Source organism: Eumetopias jubatus, unplaced genomic scaffold (genome assembly GCF_037043125.1).
Source record: "Eumetopias jubatus isolate StellerSeaLion01/CBP00866 unplaced genomic scaffold, mEumJub1_p1.0 scaffold_8, whole genome shotgun sequence".
Lineage (NCBI taxonomy): Eukaryota > Metazoa > Chordata > Mammalia > Carnivora > Otariidae > Eumetopias > Eumetopias jubatus.
The window spans coordinates 125,445,385-125,466,769 of NW_028274814.1; the positions used below are offsets into that span (position 1 = coordinate 125,445,385).

Consider the following 21,385-nt stretch of genomic DNA (forward strand, 5'->3'; position numbering starts at 1 on the left):
CTGCTTTAAAAAATAAATTATAAACACAAATGGAAAGTTATTTATTCTGGACAGTTTTACATGTGCATTTGCAGCAGTGTTTCTATCAGTGACAGCAGTGCACTCTAATAGTGATTTGTTGGCCTGGCTGGGGGACCAGCCGAGAGGCAGCGTGCCTTCAAACGTGCCAGCGAGACTGCCCCCCGCCCCCCAGATGCAGTTCTCATTTCTCACAATTCAATACCCCTAGTAAGTACCGGCCAGAACATTACATTTGCAGTAGTTAGCTTAGATTTCTTTTTTCTTTTTTTTTTTTTTAAAGATTTTATTCCCTCTCTGACACAGCCAGAGAGGGAACATAAGCAGGGGGAGTGGGAGAGGGAGAAGCAGGCTTCCCACTGAGCAGGGAGCCCGATGTGGGGCTCAATCCCAGGAACCTGGAATTATGACCTGAGCCGTCGGCAGACACTTAACGACTGAGCCATCCAGGCACCCCGTTAGCTTAGATTTCTAAAAATTTCTAACTCGGGAACTCCCTAACTTTAGGGAACTACTGTTAGGGAATTATTTGGTAGATGCCCATTTTCTTAATTTGAAATTTAGTAATTCAGTCCTTCCCAATTTTTAATTCATTTTTAAAAAATGAACATAAATCTGTCCATTGTTATTTTCATCCATGCTTCCAGAAGAGACAAAAACAAGCAATGGAGACCTGTCCGACAGCACTGTGTCTGCAGATCCTGTGGTCAAATGATATTGATGGTATGTGTTGCCCCTCTGAAATAATCAGGATTGTGTCAGGACTGTTGCTGGTGAAATGAGGTTAATGAGCTAATGATGAAGTGTGTCCTGGGCCACATCTCTGGTAATTGGTGGATATTGCAACTCTGTAAAGCAGTGCTCTAAAGTTAAGTCTATTCTTCCAAAGGCTCTATCTACTTTTCAAAGGTTGAGAATGAGGTTTTAAATTGGATTTTTGCCTGGACTTTAGGCTAGCAGATGTGCCTGTGGAGAGTTATGTGAAGTGAAGCCGTAGAAGGGCCACTCCAGATTCCTAAACAGCCGCCTCAGAGCTCTTGTAATCTGCGTGAGGGTTTTTCATTTGTATCTGCGTAGGTCTTGGATCCATTTTTGTCTCAGTCATTGGAAATTCAGTGCATCTGCTATGTACAGCCAGCAAATACATGTTTAAACAAAATAAATGAAGTCTGAAATTTATGAAGCATACATACCAATATTCTTATAACAGGAATATTTAAAGATGGTTTTGATAGTAGAGGTGAGGCACAAGTATATTACGTACCTTTAATGTACAGTGTAAAACTGATTCATTGTTAATTTCATGTGACTCACGAGAGCTGTTAATGTCTTTGATAAGACATTTTATAACTAGTTTACATTGCTTTGAGAACATGTAACCTCCAACAACTGCTTTAAGATTTACTTAATATTCAAAATGAAAGAAAATTCAGAGAAAGCCATAGAGTCCTTGCTTGAAGCTTCACTTTTGGTTGAAGGCACTACGTATGATATCAGAGAAAATTACATGGATTTTTATTTCCACATCCAAACTCAGGTTTCTTCTACATTAGGTTGAACTGAAATTTTGGTGATAGTTTGGGCAGACTTTTTCTTTAAACCAAGTATAATCTAAGACATCAGTTTAAGCACTGTGCAGGCTTTTTAAAAATTACCACTGTGACAGTAAAGTTCTAATAACTTAAATCATTTACTGATTTAAAAAGTACAGTAAGATTTTGAGTAAATTTAGTTCCTGGCAGGCTACTAGCTTTATTTTTGTAAAGATTATGTCAGTTAATAATTAAATGGTTAATCATGACCTATATATAATCTTTTAATATGATACAGTGATACTTTTACAAAGAAAACAAAGTTTAAAACTGTACACGTAATACTAACATCATTTGGAAAATACTTGATTTTTCCATTGCACTTGCCTATTAAGCATTTCTTTGGGTATATCCTGCAAGGAATTCTAACGTTGTTTGATTTCCAGCTTTTGGAACAGGTGTACAATGCCCTATCTATATTGATTGGTTACTGGCAGGGTAACTTTCCCAGCCCAAGATAAACACTTTCACTGTTCAGTCAGAAGAAACAGAATAGGTAGAAAATGGTTTTTATTATGTAAACATGACTTACAGAATTCTGTACAATGGATGGATTAAAGGCATTTAATATTTGTAATTCATACTAACTGTAGAAATGGCCCTAAAGCATGCTGCATAATTAGTAATTTATATTTTCATTATTATAAATGTTATATTAATGATCTTGCTTTGATTGCATCAAATTCGTCACCATTTCATAGCAACAATATTGTTCTGTTTTCTCTGACTTCCCTAAAACAGTCTCCTTTAATATGGATAGAAATTATCATTGGAAGAGAATCCAGTGTCTCTGTTCATTATCCCCACATATCAGTTATTATTGATTTTATGAATACTATGTAGAGTTCATATGCTGACTCCATGGATATGTACATTGAGAAGAGAGTGATAGATTATTATTTTGCCATTAGTTCAAAATAATGTTACTGCAGTCTGGATAAGTTACACATATTTGAAATAAAATCTCTGAAAAGATTAAGCATACTTAAATGCTATTAAAGTGCAGAGCAGTAGGGCTTGAGTGTTTCACACCAGTTAATACACACATTTAGATGATGGTTTTCTTTGCTAACATATTATTGTTAAATATTGTTTTCAGACATACTGTAATTTAAAATTAGTGTGAGCATTTGTTGTAAATTCACAAAAAAAATTCAATAATGTTCAAATTCTCAGGAATTAAGGACTAACCATAACTTTGTCAGTTCTCATTAAGTTTTGTAAAGGATGGCAAGTTTATTACTTCACTTGAGTGGGGCTCCCCCAATTCTAAGAAAATATATAAAACATTAATAAATATAATTTCAAAAGTTTACTTCCCCTGGATGTTTATGTTCAAAATTGAATGTCTTAAACCAGTCCTTCTTAATATTAACTTTTTTGGAGTTCCCTTTAATAAAATATAGGGAATCTATCTTTAAAAGAAATCTTTGCATGCACATAGGCAGAAATTTCAAGTATAAAATTGGTATTGGTTCCTCTCTGTATATCCCAGGTGAAGAACTCGTACTTTCCTTTGTACATTCTTGATCTTTCCATTGCTTGCTATTTTCAGATAAAAAGAACCCACATGAATGTTTTATTTTAAATCCTAATCTTGGGAAGGGATCCTTGGTTTACAGTGTTTAATGTGAGAAAAACTAGTGCCATTTACAAACATGAGTTGAACTGAAATGGTAATAATAAATGAGAGCCTTTTAAATAGAGTTGACCCTTGAACAGTATGGGTTTAAACTGTGTGGGTCCACGTACATGCCATTTTCAAAAATAAATACAGTATAGTATGATAAATGTATATTCTCTTCCTTGTGATTTTAATAGCATTTTTCTCTAGTTTTATTGTGAGAACATAGTGTATAATACAAATAACATATATAATTTGATCATTGTAAGGCTTCCAGTCAACAGTAGGCTCTTAAGTTTTTGGGGAGTCAAAAGTTACATACAGGTACTTGATTGCATGAGGGCTTGGTGCCCCTCACCTCCGTGTTGTTCAAGATCAGCTGTACTACCCTGGAGAAATTGTTCTTGGTAAAGTCTGACCGCTGCTCCTTTGCTCTTCTGAGGTAGTAAATTTGTAAGATTGGGGGAAGGGTGGACCTGTTACTTTTTGATGGCTAAATGTAAAAAAAATAGATTTTAACTAATTTTAATTATTTTTTTCCCAGCTAAAATTCGAAGTTTCATACTGATGGTATTCCTTTTAAGAAACTTTAACCCTACAATTTCAAGTTTTTAGATGTTAAGAAGACTTTTAACAGATTATTAGAGCTTTCAGATTAAAAAAAAAAAAAAGGATCCGGAATAAGTGGACATCTTTAGAGATTAAATGAACATCATGCAGTGAACTCAGAGATGGTGATGGCAAAGTTAGTGCTTAATTTATACAAAAAAGTTCTTATGTATAGTGTATACAAAGTCAATTTGGGCAAATACATGGATACTCTGTTTGCCTCGCTTTACTATAAAACCCGGTTTACCTGACAGTCCAGTTGTTCCCATTAGTGGAGTCACACTCAGCAGAGGAGTTGAAATTTATCTTCTGATCAGTGTAGATATGTCATCATAATTCTGGGATCATCTTTAAAGGCTATACATTATTTAGTGTATGTAAGGTCTTTGTGTAATGAAACATTCTTTAGTAATGCCTCATCATTAAAGTGAGGGGGGAAGTTAACATTTTTGTATCTAGAAACACCTATCTATATTGACCTTATAGTATTTAATCATTTCAGAATTGGCACAAAAGGTTAACAAGGCATTAGAGATGCTAACTTTAAGTTGATATAATTACTGAATATCAGAATAATCTTAAAAGGTTTACGTACTTGAGAAAAGCATTTGCTAATTGCGGTCTCTGGTTTGTCACAGAGCAGTTAGAAGCATAGACTTTGAAGCCAGACTGATTCGAGTCCTGATTTGGTGCCTACCAGCAGGTTCTTAGCCTCTCTGTGCTTCCTTTTCTCAGGCATAAAATGACCTAATAGTATAGAACTCATAGATTGAGGATTGAGTTAATTTGTGTAAAGCACTTTATTGGTTAGGAAACAGTAACTACTATAAATACTAGCTAGCTATTACTATTATTCATAGGCAGAAATGCACTTGGCATCTAGCTGTTAGCTTTACTATTTCTGCTTTTACTCTTTTATTTTTTTTATTTTTTTAAATTTTATTTATTTATTTGAGAGAGAGAGAATGAGAAATAGCACGAGAGGGAAGAGGGTCAGAGGGAGAAGCAGACTCTCTGCTGAGCAGGGAGCCCGACATGGGACTCGATCCCGGGACTCCAGGATCATGACCTGAGCTGAAGGCAGTTCGCTTAACCAACTGAGCCACCCAGGCGCCCATCTGCTTTTACTCTTTTAGATGGAAAAGTTTGAAGATAAACAGTATGTGACTCTGAGTGGGTCTCATAAAAACTATTCCTTTTTAAATGGCCAGCTAAGTGTAGCCAATGGAAGGGAAGTCTTGCACTTCTTAAAAAAGGTAGTCTGACAGGTGGCTAACCAACCAGAGGCAATGCTGGGAAATGAAGATTGGTGCAAATAGCTGGCTAAGAAAAGGTCCCATTTTTCCACCCTACCTTTCATTTATATGACACTTGCTCATTTTTATAGTGCTTTCATTTGGTAAATTTGAAGAAAGGGCAAGTTATCTACTGTTTCTAAATTTTAAAATTATTTTAAAATATGTAACATATGCAAAAGAGTATATATATATAAACACTATTTGGAGAATAAAAACAGAATACTTCAGTCGCCACCATGTAGGTTCACAACCTGTTGCTCCCGCCTCAGATGCTCCCATTGTTCCTCCTCAGATCTCGGCTCCCTTTTCCATGCAGAGGAAACCACAATGCAGAATTTTGGTGGTAACTATTCCTTGCTTATTCTCTAGTGTCACAACCTATCTGTATTTTTCTAAATAACATGGTGGTGGTTTGTTTTTTAGTTAACATAAATGGATTCTTACTATGTAGCTTCTAAGACTTTCAGTATTGTTTCTGAAATCCATCCATGTTGATGCATTATAGCTACAGTTCATTTCGTTTTACTTCTCTGGTATTCAGTTAATGACGTGGGTCATTTCCACATTTGGGGTACTAGGAACAGGGCTCCTGTAACTGTTACTGTACCTGTCTCTGGGTATGTGTTAGGAGTTTCTCCACGGTTGTACCCTCAAGTGAATCTGCTACGTAGCAGGGCCAAGTACAAGAGCAATGGATACAATGCCAGGCTTCTCCCACCCCAGCAGTGGTGGAGGCTCCCCATCACTGCATCCCCACCAACAGCCACATTTCTTCCGTCTGGTGAATATGTAATACTGCAGTGGTTTTACTTTGCATTTCCTTGATTATTACAGGAAATTGAACATATTTCCATTTCAGAACGCTTTTTTTATTCTCTGAAATGCCTTTATGATTTCTTCTGTTTTGTTTCTAATGTATTTTATGTATTCTGGGTACTGATTTTTTGTTGGTCGTCTGTGCTTGGTTAATATGCTCAGTTAATTTTGTGTTTTCATTCTCTATGGTGTTTTTTTTTTTCCCCCTGTATGGTTTTTTGATGTTCGTTTTAATGTACTGGATTTGTCTTTTTTTTTTCTTATGATTTGCAAGCTTTGTGGCTTAACTAAGCCACAAATTTTTTTAAAGTTTTATTAGTTTCTAACAATATTGTTCACGACTAGATTCTTCTCTCCCACCCTGAACAGTGCTAAGCAAGAAAAAAATTCAGGGGATTGTGGTTCTTGCCACCTATTAGAGAACTTACGGATTTAATGTGGTTAGATATACAACTTTTTGTAAGGCATTCGTTAACAGCAAACTAATAATTTCATGGTATATCTCCTGCTGGCTTAAATCAGTTCACTTTGTCTCTAATGGTACACACACCATGGAAGTGGATTCCTGATGACCCTGTAACAATTCTGGGTTACAGAAATTGTTCTATTAATCCACCATTTTAAAAGCAATACTTTTTAACAACTTGGCACTGAGATCACATTATTCCATCTATGTTGAATAGAAGTATTTGATGGTACATCCCTCTCTGCTGTGATTTCATTAGGCCCTAATTTTTTGGAAATTAACATTGAAGCTTTAGAACTGACTTTAGTTTTCTTCCAAGGATGTTCTAGAAAATAACCATAAAAAGCAAAAGAAAGAAACAATGATAGTTTTTATTTGCTAGCATTTATTGCTAGGTTAATTTATTACAAAGACAATGATATTCTGTTGAACTTGGTTATAATTAAACACACTGTGCCAATTCAAGATCATTATACTTATTTTAATAGGTAGGGGTGGAAATAGGAACTTTGTACCAAGCCCCACAACCAGCCGTGCTTCAAGTGAGTTTTAAAATTAATTGGTCCCTTCCTTAAGGAGGGTCTGGCTCAAGAATCAGGAACTGGTAGAGCTTCACTCTGTCCATGGTGATCCACCACTACAAATATCTAAAGGACCATAAACTTCTGAATGCTGGTTCATTAAGGTTCCAATGTAAAATTGAACATCTTTTATGGTACTCATCTGCTAGTCTTTTTATTACATGTCTGGAAAAATTATCAAAACTGCATTTTTGCTAGTGCTCAGGCCTCAAAGCAGGGCTGTCACTTAACTGCACAAATTAATGCTATTAAGTCCAATTGTAAAACAAGCTTGATTATAAATACACAATTTTCAGAGTGACAGGCACTTAAAGCTCATTAAGTAAAATACAAAAATATATTAATAGGAAATATTTAGTGTTTATCAAATTATAAATCTAGGTTTTTACCATTTTTAAAAAAGGGTATTGGAAACTGAAGAGATGACATTTGAATAAAGTGAACAATGCATTTTTTCTTTAACTTTCATTCTGAGTGCTGAACAATAAAATCTAAGAAAAAGACTTACCACAAAGCACCTAAAATAACATTTGTAGATGGGTAGGAATGTTGTCAACCATTTCTTACTGTTTCCCTCCCATCTCTCAGTATCAAGGCATCCAGAGGACATTCCACAAGCGATTGTCAGCATTCTGAAACCAGGTCATGGGCCTGTATATCAGAGAAGTTGAAAACCCTTAAGGAGGTAGCTCTCCTTCCTGGGTGCTCTTCCCCCAAAGGCCCAAGAGAGTTATGCTTCAGATTCTGCGCCTCTATTTTCACTTGGACTTCCATCATTGTCATCTGGTTGATCGTTTAACAGTACATATTTTCCATCATTGGTTAGTGGTATGGACAGCATTAACTGAGCCAATGCTTCTGGATCCTGAAGTTAGGGGAGTTTAAGAAGGAGAAAAGAAAACGCTTAAAATGCACTTAAGAACTCCTTTGGGCTTGGCATTCATGATGTTCTGTAATCTAGTCTTAGTCCTTCTGTTATCTGTATGTGCCTTCAGGTGAGTCTCCTTGCTTCTTCGAAAAAAACTCAGTTGCATTACTGTTAGAATCTAGAGCAAGGTTTTGGTCTCAGCCAAAATACTGTTCACACAAATCATAACTGTCTTCCCAGAAGGAGTCCAGAGAGGAACTTCCTTTACAATACCTTTGTCTTCTAGGTCTTTAACTCCTTTCTCTCTTGGTCATCTGGGCTCACTGCTTGTTTTTATGTTTTATTGGAACACAGCCATTCATTTATATACTGTACATGGCTGCTTTTGTTTTACAGTCGCTGAGTTTAGTTGCAACAGATGTAAGCTTAAAAGGGTTTACTGTCTTTCCCTTTACAGAAAGTTTGTCAATCCCTGATCTATAACCATAAAATACTCGCTTGCACTGCTTGCTACTCTTTCATGTATTTTGGGCTTGGTCTTTGGCCTTCCTGCCTTCCCCCAACAGACTGGAACTGCTCGTATGGTACTCACTAGCTGTATGTTACTGCTTAAATTAAAATTTAAAAATCCTGTTCCTCAGTCACATTAGCTACATTCAATCTGCATATTAAACAGTGCAGATATAGGTCATTTCCATTATCGAAGTTCTACTGGACAGTGCTGAACTAGAAGCCTCCTGGGGCAGGAACCAGATCGCTCTTGCTCACTGCTATAATTCCAAGGTTTTTTTTCTCCAAACTTGGCTCTCAAAAATTTGTTGGGTGAATGAAAGACTGTATAGTGGCTGACAGACTGGGAGGAATGGGAATCTTCACGCCTAGTACGTTTCCAGGTGAGGTCTGTCTGTGACTGCTCTGAACAGCAAGGCCTTTGAGCACATAGTAGGTACTTAAAGTTCCTACCACCTGAATTTGAAAGAAAGAATATCTAGACAACAGCAAGCAAAAAATTGATAATATAAAGCAGGACTGTAGCAGTGAAATTTACGAAGAACTCCACAGGTGTTAGCAGTGATCATGGCCCTAGCAAGTCTGGTGGTTAGAATGCTTAAAAGGAAATCTCAAATTTGGCCACACTGCCGAATGAACATCTTTGCTCTTTTTGAGAGAAATCTTAGTATATACAGAGATTTGGAGCAGTTGTTAAAACCAGCACTAAAATGCACCTTACCTTCTGAACTTCAATGATTTCTTTCCCCAAATTAATAGCATAACATATCTGCAAGACAAGGAAAGTAGTGTTTGGCAAAGGTAGAAAAGGATAAAAAACTTTAGGGGGGAAAATGTGACTATGGAAGTACAGGGAGGTCACTGCCCACGTCAGTGTGGGGACAGGGGACCTGGCTGTAGGAGATTCATCACATGGGGCTCTGAACATTAGCGCCCACCTGTCTTGGTCTCCTGTTGCCAATTTGTGCATAACAAAAAATGTCCAGGTTCAGTAGCAACTGAAGTTATTCCAGTCCTTAAAATTCTTAACGGAATACTTTATTCCTTTCTCTCTAAATCACACTCAGCTACCACATGTTCATGCACACAGTGGCAAACAGGTGTTTGCTGAAAGAAGAGTTAATTTTGATTAATACTAGGTAGCAAATAGAGTCACAAAATTTTTCATACTAAATGAGAAGAGTTTCCTGATGTCTGCTTCCTTGGTTTGCTCTGAGACTAGATTTTCTCCATTGTAACTTTTGCTTTAATTTTTTAAAAAAGAACAAACTTGAAGGCAATTGCTTTTTTTTTTTTTTTTTAACATTTCCTGATACCTCTTCTAAACAACTGTATCCCACCATTAACATTATTCATCACTCTGTTTAGGATGACATGCATTTTCCACAGAGAAACTATTCCAGTTGGTTTTCTTTCAGTGGGGCCTTCCTAGAGGTATTCTCTAAACTCCTCAATGGGGAAACAAAGAATAGTCAACTAAATATCCAGGGGATGGTGCAAAAACCCCTTTAAGTATCTGTTTGGACAGAGGTTATGGAATGTTAAGATGAAAAAAGTAAGACCTTTTCGCCTTCTGAGTTGCTTTCAAAAACGTATGTGCTCAGAGCCTCTCCACCTGTGGATTCCGATGTGCGGACCACGAAGCCAACCAGTCTCTTGTTCTCCTGATGAGCAGCAAACTGGGTGATGCTGGTGAGTTCAAACTGGAAATAACAGGAACAGACTGAGTATCACATAACTGTTATTCAAAATCAGACAAGTCATTCTCCATGGAAAACATTATGGGAAGAGTGCACTATTAGAAGACAGGCATTAAATTTGGCAAAATTGGTAAAGTGCCTACTTTGAATTAAGGAATAACTACTAAAGTCAGTGTGCATGCAGGTACTTACATTTGCCCTTGTTACTTGAGTCTGAGGATCTATCAACCTGAAATTTTAAGAGATTCATTATATCACACATACTGGATAAACTTATATTCTTAGAAGCATCTCTAGAAGTTCAGAATGAAATCACACAAAACAGAAGGTGTGGCTGTGAGGGCAAGGTGACGACTCCGTGGGACTATCCAAAGGGGGGACGTGCCATGGTTCCTGCCTCTGTCGAACCTGTGTAGTTAAAGCTCAGTGGGTATCTTCATGGAAGGATTTCACATTTTTAAAAAGTTTAATTATCAGAGAGAGCGCGAGCACAAGCACCGGGAGTGGGAGAGGGAGAAGCAGACTCCCGCGGAGCAGGGAGCCTGATGCAGGGCTTGATCCCAGCACCCTGGGATCATGACCTGAGCTGAAGGCGGATGCGTAATGACTGAGCCACCCAGGCATCCCAAGAATTCCACATTCCAGTGCTTATCCAGAAAGGCAGCATTATAATTCCCCACGGTGCTGACATAGAATATGCATGGATCATATTCTGTACAGCCTGCTTCTCAACATTTACTGACTACAGGTTTTCTTTTGAAGTGTTTCATATACATCCCCCTCCCTTTTTTTTAAATATGGGGTGGGGTGAGAGAATAGTGAACAGATTTTAACAAAACTATTCTGTCAGTTTGGGTGTGGGGGAGTACTATTTATGGAGGCGTTCTAGAATGTATCTTGAATGGCACTTGGAGCATCTAATAATCAGGTTGATGTATTTGGGAAAAAACACTGCATTACAGAATCTATTGCTATCATATATACATAGAAATTTCTATTTTCTAAACGTATTTATTGATGATATGCTATAAATTCTGTGGGTAAAAGCAAAAAAATGTATTCTGTGTGTTAAAAAAAAAAAAGGTTATTCCATTTATATGAAATGTTCCAAACAGGCAAATCTATAGACATAGAAGATTAGTGGCTAACGGCTGCCTAAGGCTGGGGGTTTCAAGGTAAAGGGAATGAGTGCTAATGGGTATGGGTTTTCTTTGGGGATTATGAGGATGTTCGATGTGGTGATGGCTGCACAATTCTAAATACACTAAAAAAACACTTTGGGTGAATTGTATGGTAGGTAAGTTATAGCTCAGTAAAGCGGTTATCTCCCCCATTGGTTACAGTCTGAAATACATACAGTTCTACTTATGAAAACATGGGGTTTATAATCAGAGGGCTCTAACCTGGCTGTTCAACTGTGATCTTGTGCAGGTCACCCTGACTTCTCTCAGCTGCTTCATCTGTAAAATGGGGTTAAGAACCCCCACTTGAAAGAGGTGGTAAAGACAAGGAGAAAATGTATATGGAATTTTTAGTAATCTATAAAGCTAAATAAATGTTACTTTTTATGTCCCTATTAATATGAATTTAAAGATTTAAAAAATATACATCATATAAAGAAGGTGTTCATATATACAATGTATTAGCCATCAGAAGGGATGAATACCCACCATTTGCATCGACGTAGATGGAACTGGAGGGGATTTATGCTAAGTGAAATAAGTCAGTCAGAGAAAGACAATTATATGGTTTCACTCACATGTGGAACATAAGGAATAGTGCAGAAGACCACAGGGGAAGGGAGGGAAATCCAAAGGGGCAGAAATCAGAGAGGGAGACAAACCATGAGAGACTCTGGACTCCAGGAAACAAACTGAGGGTCACAGAAGGGAGGGGGTGGGGGATGGGGTGACTGGGTGATGGGCATTAAGGAGGGCACGTGCGGTGATGAGCACTGGGTGTTATATGCAACAAATGAATCGTTGAACACTACATCAAAAACTAATGATGTACTATATACTGGCTAATTGAAAATAAAAAAATTTAAAAAATACATCATAATTTCCCTCAAGTTGGGTTAAGTTCCCTTAAGTATTTTGTAACATTTTTTCATAAATAGAAACTTAAAACATATTTTCTGAGTAACTTAAGAGATTGCTATCTAAATCAGGTAACATGGATTTGCCTCTTAATACCTGATTTTCTGTGGGACTTCTAAATTGTCTCAAAACGTGAATTCCAGTTCAGGAATATGTGTGTGTACACCGTGGTAAAATATACCTGACATAAAACTGAGCACTGTCAACATTTCGTACATGCACCACATCATACAACCATTACCGCTCTCCCGTTCCTAAACCATCTTCATCGCCTCACAAGGAAGCTCCACCCATTAAGCAGTCCCTCTCCAGTCCTTTTCTGAGCTTCGGCAACCACTAACCTGCTCGCTCTCTCTTTGTGGATTTGCCTACCCTGGACCTTTCATGTAAATGCTCATACAAAACGGCTGACACTCGTGTCTGGCTTCTTTCACTTAGCAGAATGTTTTCAGGGTTCAATGAGGTTGTGCCACGTGTCAGGACTTCATTCCTCTTCAAGGCTGAATCATATTCCACTCACTATATGTAAAATACCACATTTTGTGTATCAGTTTGTTGACAGACATCTGGACTGTTTCCACTTTTTGGCTATTGTGAATTATGAACGTGTGTATACATTTTTATCTGAACACCTGTTCTCAATTCTTTTGGGTATCTACCAGGAGTGGAATTCTAGGTTTAACTTGTGGAGGAATTGCCAGACTATTTCCCACAGTGGCTGAACTGTTTTAATGATTCCCACCAACGGATCCCAATTTTTTCACATCCTTACTAACACCCGTTACTTTACTTTTTTAAAAAAATTACAGCCATCCTAGTGAGTATGAAGTGGTATTTCACTGTGGACCTGATTTGCAGGTCCCTAATAACTAATGACATTGAGCATCTTTTTATGTGCTTGTTGGCCATTTGTAGATCTCCTCTGGAGAAATGTCTACTCAGGTCCTTTCTCCGCTTTTTGTTTTTTGGTCTTTTTGTTGATTGTTAATAAGAGTTCTTTATGGGGCACCTGGGTGGCTCAGTCGTTGAGCCAATGCTTAGGTCATGATCCCGGGGTCCTGGGATCAAGCCCCACATCAGGCTCCCTGCTCAGCAGGAAGCCTGCTTCTCCCTCTCCCACTCCCTCTGCTTGTGTTCCCTCTCTCGCGCGCTCTCTAATATAATAAAATCTTTAAAAAAAAAGTTATGTTCTGAACATATACCTCTATTAAAGATATGATTTGCAAATGCTCTGACAGTGTTCTTTGATGTACTATCCTTTTTCACAATGCTTTTACATTTACTCTGATCTTTTTGGTGGAGATCTTAAGAACAGTGAGCCAATGCCCATAAAAGGTGCAGGACATACTTGTAGAAAAGCTTTAAATAAATACAAGGTTTTATTTGTAAGAAACTTAGTCTCAGTATAAGGTTTATAATAAATGAAAAGGACTGATTTTAATGAATGGAAGAAACTCTATTCTGATTTTTAACAAAGTCCCATTTTTTTGAAGCTAACATTTACTGAGCACTTTCTATAATGTCAGTTGTGGTCGTAAATATTTTGTGTATTAACTCATTTATTCCTCATGACAACACTATGAGGTATGGATATGGTTACTTTCAGCTTATAGCTGAAGAAACCGATGCACGGAAGTTCAAACTTGCCCAGGTCATACAACTCACGAACGCCAAAGCCAGCAATAAACCTGGACATTCTGGCTCTAAAGCAGTGCTGTCAGCTCTGAGGAATAAAATGTAAGCTTCATACATAATTTAAAATTTTCTAGCAGCCACATCAAAGTGAAACCGGTGAAATAACATACTTTATTTAATCTATAAGATCTAAAATATTACCAGCTAGACATATAATTAACATAGAAGTTTGTGAGATAGTTTGCATTCTTTTTGGGGGGTTAGTATGAGACCTTAGAAATTTGTTGTTTTTTACATTTAAAACATTTCAGTTCAGACTTCAGTTCTGTTTCAAGTGCTGCCCGAGGGCGCGGTCCTGGACGGCACAGCCCTCACGGAAGCCGGTGCGGACCCTCTGCCGTCTCTCCCATCCATCTTACTGCCTGAAACCCCAGGTCGTGTCGGTAACATCACTTGGCGTCTTTAGTTTCACCCCAACAAATATTAATCAGATTTTACTAGTGGTGGTCTCGTCATCTCGGGTAGGTTCATGTTCTGTTTTCACTATCTTATAAATAGTACATTCAGAAATGAGAAAACCCTTTCTTTTTCAAGCTCTGAGATATACAAAGCAACTCCTGAGTGATGGCATCTTTATGAGCAGTAGGATTCACTCACCACTAAATTTCTAAATATCAGTTACTGAGGGGGGCACCTTCTACCCAACGTGTCTTATAAAATCAAAATGTAAAAAGGAATAGGGCAGAAACGACAGGAGCATCTCCTCTTACTCCGATCAAACAAATATTCTAGTATGAACATTCTAGATGAGTAAATGTGCCTTTCATGGGCAATCTGATAAACTGTAAGAAAGTCTGAAATGAAACAACATACCTCAGAGTCTGGCTGGTGACCAGCAGGTGGGATTCCGTCGTGCGGAAGATGTTGTGAATAGCCCGAGCGGCCAACACTTGTCTCATTGCTTCATAAATCACTTCGGTAGTGTTGTCTGTTTTAACTGCCATCGATCCCAGAAACCGAACTATAAACATCTGTTGCAAAAGGGAATCTGCAAGACAGCATTTGCTGCTCAGGATCACACTCGCTTCCTGCTGCTGCTGGTCCGCCCACCACTCAGGGGGCGGGTCGGAGAACCGGCTGAAGACCTCCTCCTAGGGTGCTTTCCACCCAAGTGCTCAACGCTGTGCTTGAACAAACGCACAATGCCAAAGCCCCGAGTCTCCTTCTGTCCATGTTTTGTCTCATTGGAACTACTTCACTAGACCAGAAAAGCACCTCTTTCTGTGCATCTACACAATGAGACAGCAGTACCGGATGAACGTCCTTCTAGCGTGAAAACTCTAGGTGACTGACGTAGGTGGCACTACACACATCTTCTCTTTGTAAATAGGAGCTTCTCCACTTAGACAACGGAAAATTCCGTACTTTGGCCCACTGATAAAGTCCTTTTAAAGAAGAAAGCCTATCTGAACAGAAGACCTGATGTTGGGACTCATTCCGTTCACACGCATCACGTGTCACTGAAGGGCTGCGAGGACATCCCGTGAGCTAATGCACACCCCAGACGACTTCATCTGATTCTAGTGAACAACCAGGACTGGCTTCCTGCTAATAGCACGGCATGTAACCTGACAAAACTGACCAATGGCAACCATAACTGGAAAATCACAAAGCTTTAAAGGTTTGTTTTTTCTTTTAAGAACAAATACTTATCCACCATTTTAAACGAAGATGACTACTCTTTCCTCACTTGCCCTATTAGTGTCTTTGCCCCTAAATATAAGTAACAAAAGATTAGGAAAATATAACTGATGTAAAATTGTAAGTAATTACTCCCGCATGAAGATAGTTTTTATATTTTACAGACTTTCTGGTGTGGATTATACAGAAGGTCAGCCAGAGACAAGTGGGCAGGTCTGAGGCAGAGCCTGTTAGCTTCCTTCCTCCTTCCTTCCATCCTCTCTCCCCGCCCCCCCACCCCCTTCTGCCTAATTCTGCAAGGAGTACTGACTCTCAAGTCCTACTTTTACATTTACGGAAGTGGCGACTGCTAATCTCCGGCTCCACTCATGAAGCGGTGTACACGAGGCCTCGCCAGCACTTCTAGCTCCTAAACGGCCTCGGCTGGGAGCGCAGGTGCTGCTGTCTGGGGCACCAGGTCACGTCAGCTCCGCTGTAAGCATGCACGCCACGCAGCAAACACCTGAACTTCACCAAATTAAATCCCATTTACCCTTGTCCTCTTCAAATTCAAGAATGAGTTGTGATGTGTGTCTTTGGCTCAAATGAAATAGCCTATTTATGACTCCCCCCGATTGCATTTTGTTGTGGCCATTTCATCCTCCTTACATCTGATCTGGAGTAATCTGATACCTGACTTAGGCTCGGCAGCTTTCTGCGCAGGAGCTACTAAAGGGTGTGGATGAGGCCAACCGTGCAGTGCTTGGAGAAAGTCTCCTTCCCGTCAGTGTTTAGCCAAGACCTGCCTTAACTGCACATGCCCTAGTGAGTTCCCAGAGAACAGCCAACCTGTGCGTCATAATTTTTGCTTCACAATCCCAAGTCCTGGCTCTCTGGACCGTGACTTCACGTCTCATTTCAATGATCTCTCGTCATTCTGTGAGGGGAAAGAGTAAGCGCACCAAACCAGCCACTCACCTTCTGCTTCTGGAAAGGTCTCATCCTCAGTCTCACCAAAAGGGTTGATGCGCCTAGGGGAATGGCCAGAGTCCAACAGTCAAGACCTTTTTGGCTAAAGGGACACTAACTCTTGAACTAGAAGTCAGAACAGCAACAGTCCTGGCAGGTGGGCGCCGACACAAGAGACCCCAGGTTTACTTTCATTTCTCCCAGAGACAGCCTCCCTTAGCCCGCACCTGCTCCCTCTGTTCTGGTCCAGGAATTCTGTGGCAGGAAGGACGATATCGAACTGGATAGGTGTTCCGGGTGCGATGAGCTCATCAGCGTCAGGGACACGGGCCGCTGCTTTGGGAACAATCTTGTCATTCTCCAGCTCTAAATTTCTCAGGTTCTGGCTGGAGTATAAAAAAGGGAGAGGAAAATCAAATCCCCTTTAACCTTGGGCCTTTACCATCAAATGAACACGTGTTGAATACTGATGGACAAGGGCAAAGATGTCAGTCAGTCCTTCGAATCGTTCTACAAATAAACTTTCACAGAACGTCATTCATGTCCTTGGTTAAACTCCTTCAGGGCCCCCCTCCCCCCCAGTTAGCTCTGCTGCACAGCATTCTGCATTATGTTCTATTACGTAGCATGTTATCTGCTGATCTAGGTCTTCCCGTGAGACGGGTTTTTGAGAGCAGGGGCTATAGCTAAATCCTATTGATTACTTGGTACACAGAAGGCACTCAAAAATGTTAACTGAACGAGGGAATACATCTTGGCCTAGCATTCACAACCTGGCTTTACTTTCTCCTGAGAGCCTCCCTCCCCGCCTCCCGTAATGCACCCTCCCTTGGAGCTACCCCCTCACATCCCATGCTTTCCCTTGTTTCCTTCTCCATCCCAATCCCCCCCCCCCCCCCGCCCACTTCCAACACCAGCTCAAATTCCTGTTCCTCCACCAAGCCTTTCAAGCCAGCCCCGCGCCCCCGTGAGTCTCTGGGACAGTCTTGCACGTCTGTGTGCCCCTGAGCTCTGCTCTGTGCGCGTGCACGCGGCTCACGCGGCCGGCAGGGCAGAAGCGGACCGTCAGCACGGCGATTAGTCACGTGCCACCATGTTTCCTCTCTCTCTGTGTCAGGCTGTTGTCGTTTAACTTTTCACGTCTTTATGATCTTTTCTCCCCAGCTCCAGGGTAAGCTCCTTTGAGGGACAAAGAATGTCACAGTATTTTGATTTCTTACACTATTTGGGGAAGGCTTTCGATATCTCTGTTCATTTTTCTCGAGTCTGTCAATAACTGAATCTTCTGTATGAAACGACTTGCTGACAGGTGAGCACACTGAACCGGAAGTGGCTAGAGGTACAACATGGGCGTGTAGACACTGCAAGGAGAGACCACTGTTTCACCTCCATCGTTACCGGAAAAGGAAAGTGCGGTCTCTAGGGAAACGGAGTAATCCCGAGGGCTCTCGGCGACCAGGTGCGCGAGCCAGGCTGCCGGCGGCGGTCTCCTCGCTGCCAGCTCAGTGCTCTTGCCGACGTCACACTGCCTCAGTCCAGAAGGGCAGAGTCCCATCTGCTCGCCCATCCAGTCTCTGAGGGAGGGCCAGGAGCCTGTACCTGGTGAGCACTGGAGGAAGGTAGGAGCAGAAGCTTAAAGGGAGAAAAGGGCGTCCTCGATTCTGAAAAGGGCGTCCTCGATTCTGGCTCCCCAAAGAGTCTACGGGGAGAGAACACAGTGACCCCATCAGGTGAGGTCTGCACTTGAGGCTACAGCATCGGGAGCCACAGAAGACTCTCAACACAGGAGTGACAGGATGGAGCATCACCTGTGACCTCCACGTCACCAACTCTGATGGACACGCGCTTTGTGAGCGTTGTCCTACTTCAAACACCTGCATGTCATACCAGCTCACGGAGTTGAGCCCTCCTCCTTAAAACTCTTCTTTCTTGGTTCCTACTGACACCACTTTCCTTGATGTTTCTTGGTGGCTTTTGTAGGTTCCTTCCCTTCTATGACAAATGTTGGAGTTCTTCAGGATTTTGTCTGAGGCTCCTGTCTTCTCCTTCTACACTCACTCCCTCGATGACCCCTGCCACTGCCGTGCCTGTGCCCATGAGCTCCCGATTCATATACTCAGCCCTGGGATTTCCTCTGTGCTCCAGACGTGTATCATCCGTTGATCACTTGACACTTCCTGGGATGTGTCACGGGCCCCTCAATCTTCTGTCCAGATGTGAACCAACTCTTGATACCCACTACCAACTCCTTTTCATCTCTGAATGTGCCACCATCTGCCCAGGTGCTCACCCCAGACTGTGCTCGTCATTTGATTTGTCCCTTTCCTTCCACTCACATCTCACTACACCATAAGTCCAATAGATTCTGCCTCCAAAACAAGTCCCTGAGCCATCTACGTTCCGTCTCTGCTGCGATCCTGGTTTAAGACTCCCTCATCGTCACCTGGACTGCTGCCCCAGGCCCCCGACTCGGTATCTACTGCCCAGCTCTGTGTTCTGTGTCCTCCACTGTAGCCAGAGCTGCCCTTCGATCATGTAAAGTGGATCATCTCTCTCCAACATGCACACATCTAGCTCCCTGCACCCTTCGACAACTCCCCAGGTCCCTGACCATGACTTCCTTCATAATCTGTTCTGCCTCCCTCCCTCCCCAACCTCACCCTGCTCCGTGACCCCCCTGGGCCCACACTGTAGTTAACTGGCCCCCTTTCAGTTCTTCAAACACACTAAGCTCTCGCCTGCCCTCTAGTCTCCGGAACTGCTACCAGGAGTGCATGAATCTGGCTTTTTGCATGAGTGCCTGCTTCTGATCGTTCACTTCTCAGTCTAAGTATTATCTCCATGGGCAGGCCTCTCCATGGCAGCACCTTTGTCTTTAACACCAGAGTGCTTTTCTCCATTTTAACTGAGTATTTATTTACCTCCTGCTGGTATTTACCGACAAGACTTAGCTTTACCACCTCGCCCAGTGCCTGGGGCACAGAGCAGATACTCCACACACACAGATACCTGAACAGCTGGACCAGTGAATGAGCACTGGAGGTACACTACCTGCAGGGGGAGGGCCACCCGTGAGATTTGCTTAGAAGTGAGTGGCAGTTTGTTCCCATGAACAGTTTCTCTGCTTCTTTCCTCTGTCATCAAAACATTTCTTTATTCTTAATGAGCTGACCCTGAGAGAGACAGGAGCACCCCCTCCACCCACCCAGGCTCCACAGCTCTGGGCCGTCTGGCAGCCACATCCTTCACCCTTCCAGTCTCTGTGTTGATTCACCTGCCTGGCTAGAGGTCTTTCTTGTTTCAGGATTCTTCTGTGTGACTTACTTATTCTATAACAGGGAGAAAAATCAGTAACTGAGTAATTAAATCTGAGCTACAAATTGTTTTTTTAGAAAACCAGCCATACCTTTAATTACTAACACTAGTTACACAACACATGGGCACCCTAGACAGTGTTAGAACTGCAAAGGGACCGGGGAGGTCACCTAGTTTTGCATCTTCTTGTGTCACAAAGTCAAGGAGACAGAGGCCCAGAGAGATGAGCCACGCCAGGCCAGCTGGCTGTGTTGAAGGCAGAGCCATTGGAAGGTCTCGGAATTCTAAGGCCAGCGTTCTCCAGTGTGCCCAGCTCGCAGCTGTACGGAGAGGAGGCCGGCGCCTTCACCAACGAGGCTCGCGGCCTAGCCCACTGGCCCGATCTCTATTCCCACTTCCACTCGAAGCGCCCTCCATAGCGCTGCCCTTCATGAACATGCTGCCCGTGTAAACTGTGAAACGCACCACTCAAGAGTCACCTGTTGCCTCTTGCCCATTTTTTTTACCTGAGCTCAGCTTCTCCTGTTCTGTCTTAGCTACTCCAGCAGCAGCCTGTCGGGCGTCCCTGCCCTGTCCACCGCCCCACCACGCCCCAGATCCAGTGTGTGTGTCCTTTCTACACCGGCTGTGGCGGGCCACCCCCCTCAGCCTGCAGTTCTGCTCCACGGCCCAGAGCACCTAAGCAGGGCCCCCAATCCATTCACATTGGACTCACGGCCACTTTCTGACCTTCTCTTCTACTGCTCCTTCCCGCACACCCAGGGCTGGCGCCCCGCCGCACAGCATCAAGACCCCGGGAACTGAACTCTTAGCTTTCTGATGACATCTGTCTGGACTCAAGAGATAGTATCTGTGAAACATTTATTTAATGGGGTTTTTCTACCATGCCACTGAAACATGGATACCACACACAGTCATAACTAACTCTGGCGTGACCAATAATACGGCGCTCTGTTAGTTAACCAAATGGAAACTCCCACTAAGACAAAAGGTGAGATTCTCAGAATAGACCCTAAAGCTGTGTTCAAAACGAGAGCGAAGCTAAATGCGTGAAAATGTTCACTATATGTGATAATAGCGAACAAAGGAAAGGGAGGCCACCTAAATGTTCAACAGCTAATAATAAGTCACAGAAGAGTATGTATAGTTACTAAAAGGAACAAATATGAGAAATGTTAAAATATGAAAAATATATGTGAAAAAGGAAAAATTAACACACACGCCAAAGTATCTGTACCCATGCAGGTAAGGCCTGGGCAGTAACACAGATGCAGAAAAGGTGATTTTGTTTCTTATTTGAAAAAAGTTGTTTTGGCTCCAGAATTTTGTTCATGCTGACAGAAAATGTGAGAGGCCCTGACCAGGAGACCCTTGACGCCAGGCCTGTCTGCTCGGGCTGAGGGCGTGTGGTCCAGCAGGAAAGGGAAGGACGGCACCAGGGTCACGCAGCCGTGGCTCCCGGCTCTGCCCCTCACAGGTGGGGTGACTGTGGGCGAATACCCCACCTCTCCTGACAGTCTGAACTCCACCCCGAGGTGGTGTGTGAGGACGAAATAACTTCCGTCAAATTCCTAACTCCTCTAAGTACACACAAAGCCACTTTTC

At 41.6% G+C, this 21,385-nt stretch overlaps 2 protein-coding genes across 5 annotated transcripts in view; one reads left to right on the forward strand and one right to left on the reverse strand.

Moving 5' to 3' along the window:
* Positions 1-13,618, forward strand: part of WASHC4 (WASH complex subunit 4) — a 69,814-nt gene extending 56,196 nt beyond the window's left edge. The window contains exons 33-34 of one of the 3 annotated variants that reach the window (XM_028121591.2): positions 666-741; positions 11,514-13,618. In XM_028121591.2, the coding sequence (XP_027977392.1) occupies positions 666-733 (68 nt within the window). In that variant the 3' untranslated portion in view covers positions 734-741; positions 11,514-13,618. Of the gene's footprint in view, positions 1-665; positions 2,926-5,433; positions 6,130-11,513 lie in introns of those variants that run through there. The other 2 variants (XM_028121592.2, XM_028121590.2) reach the window with 2 other exon arrangements.
* Positions 6,780-21,385, reverse strand: part of APPL2 (adaptor protein, phosphotyrosine interacting with PH domain and leucine zipper 2) — a 51,090-nt gene continuing 36,484 nt past the window's right edge. The window contains exons 15-21 of one of the 2 annotated variants that reach the window (XM_088025311.1): positions 16,693-16,851; positions 16,475-16,527; positions 14,690-14,864; positions 10,275-10,311; positions 9,945-10,085; positions 9,104-9,151; positions 6,780-7,655 (exon numbers count right to left, since the gene is read on the reverse strand). In XM_088025311.1, coding sequence (XP_087881437.1) covers positions 7,629-7,655; positions 9,104-9,151; positions 9,945-10,085; positions 10,275-10,311; positions 14,690-14,864; positions 16,475-16,527; positions 16,693-16,851 — 640 coding nt within the window. In that variant the 3' untranslated portion in view covers positions 6,780-7,628. Of the gene's footprint in view, positions 7,870-9,103; positions 9,152-9,944; positions 10,086-10,274; positions 10,312-14,689; positions 14,865-16,474; positions 16,528-16,692; positions 16,852-21,385 lie in introns of both variants that reach the window. The other variant, XM_028121593.2, reaches the window with a different exon arrangement.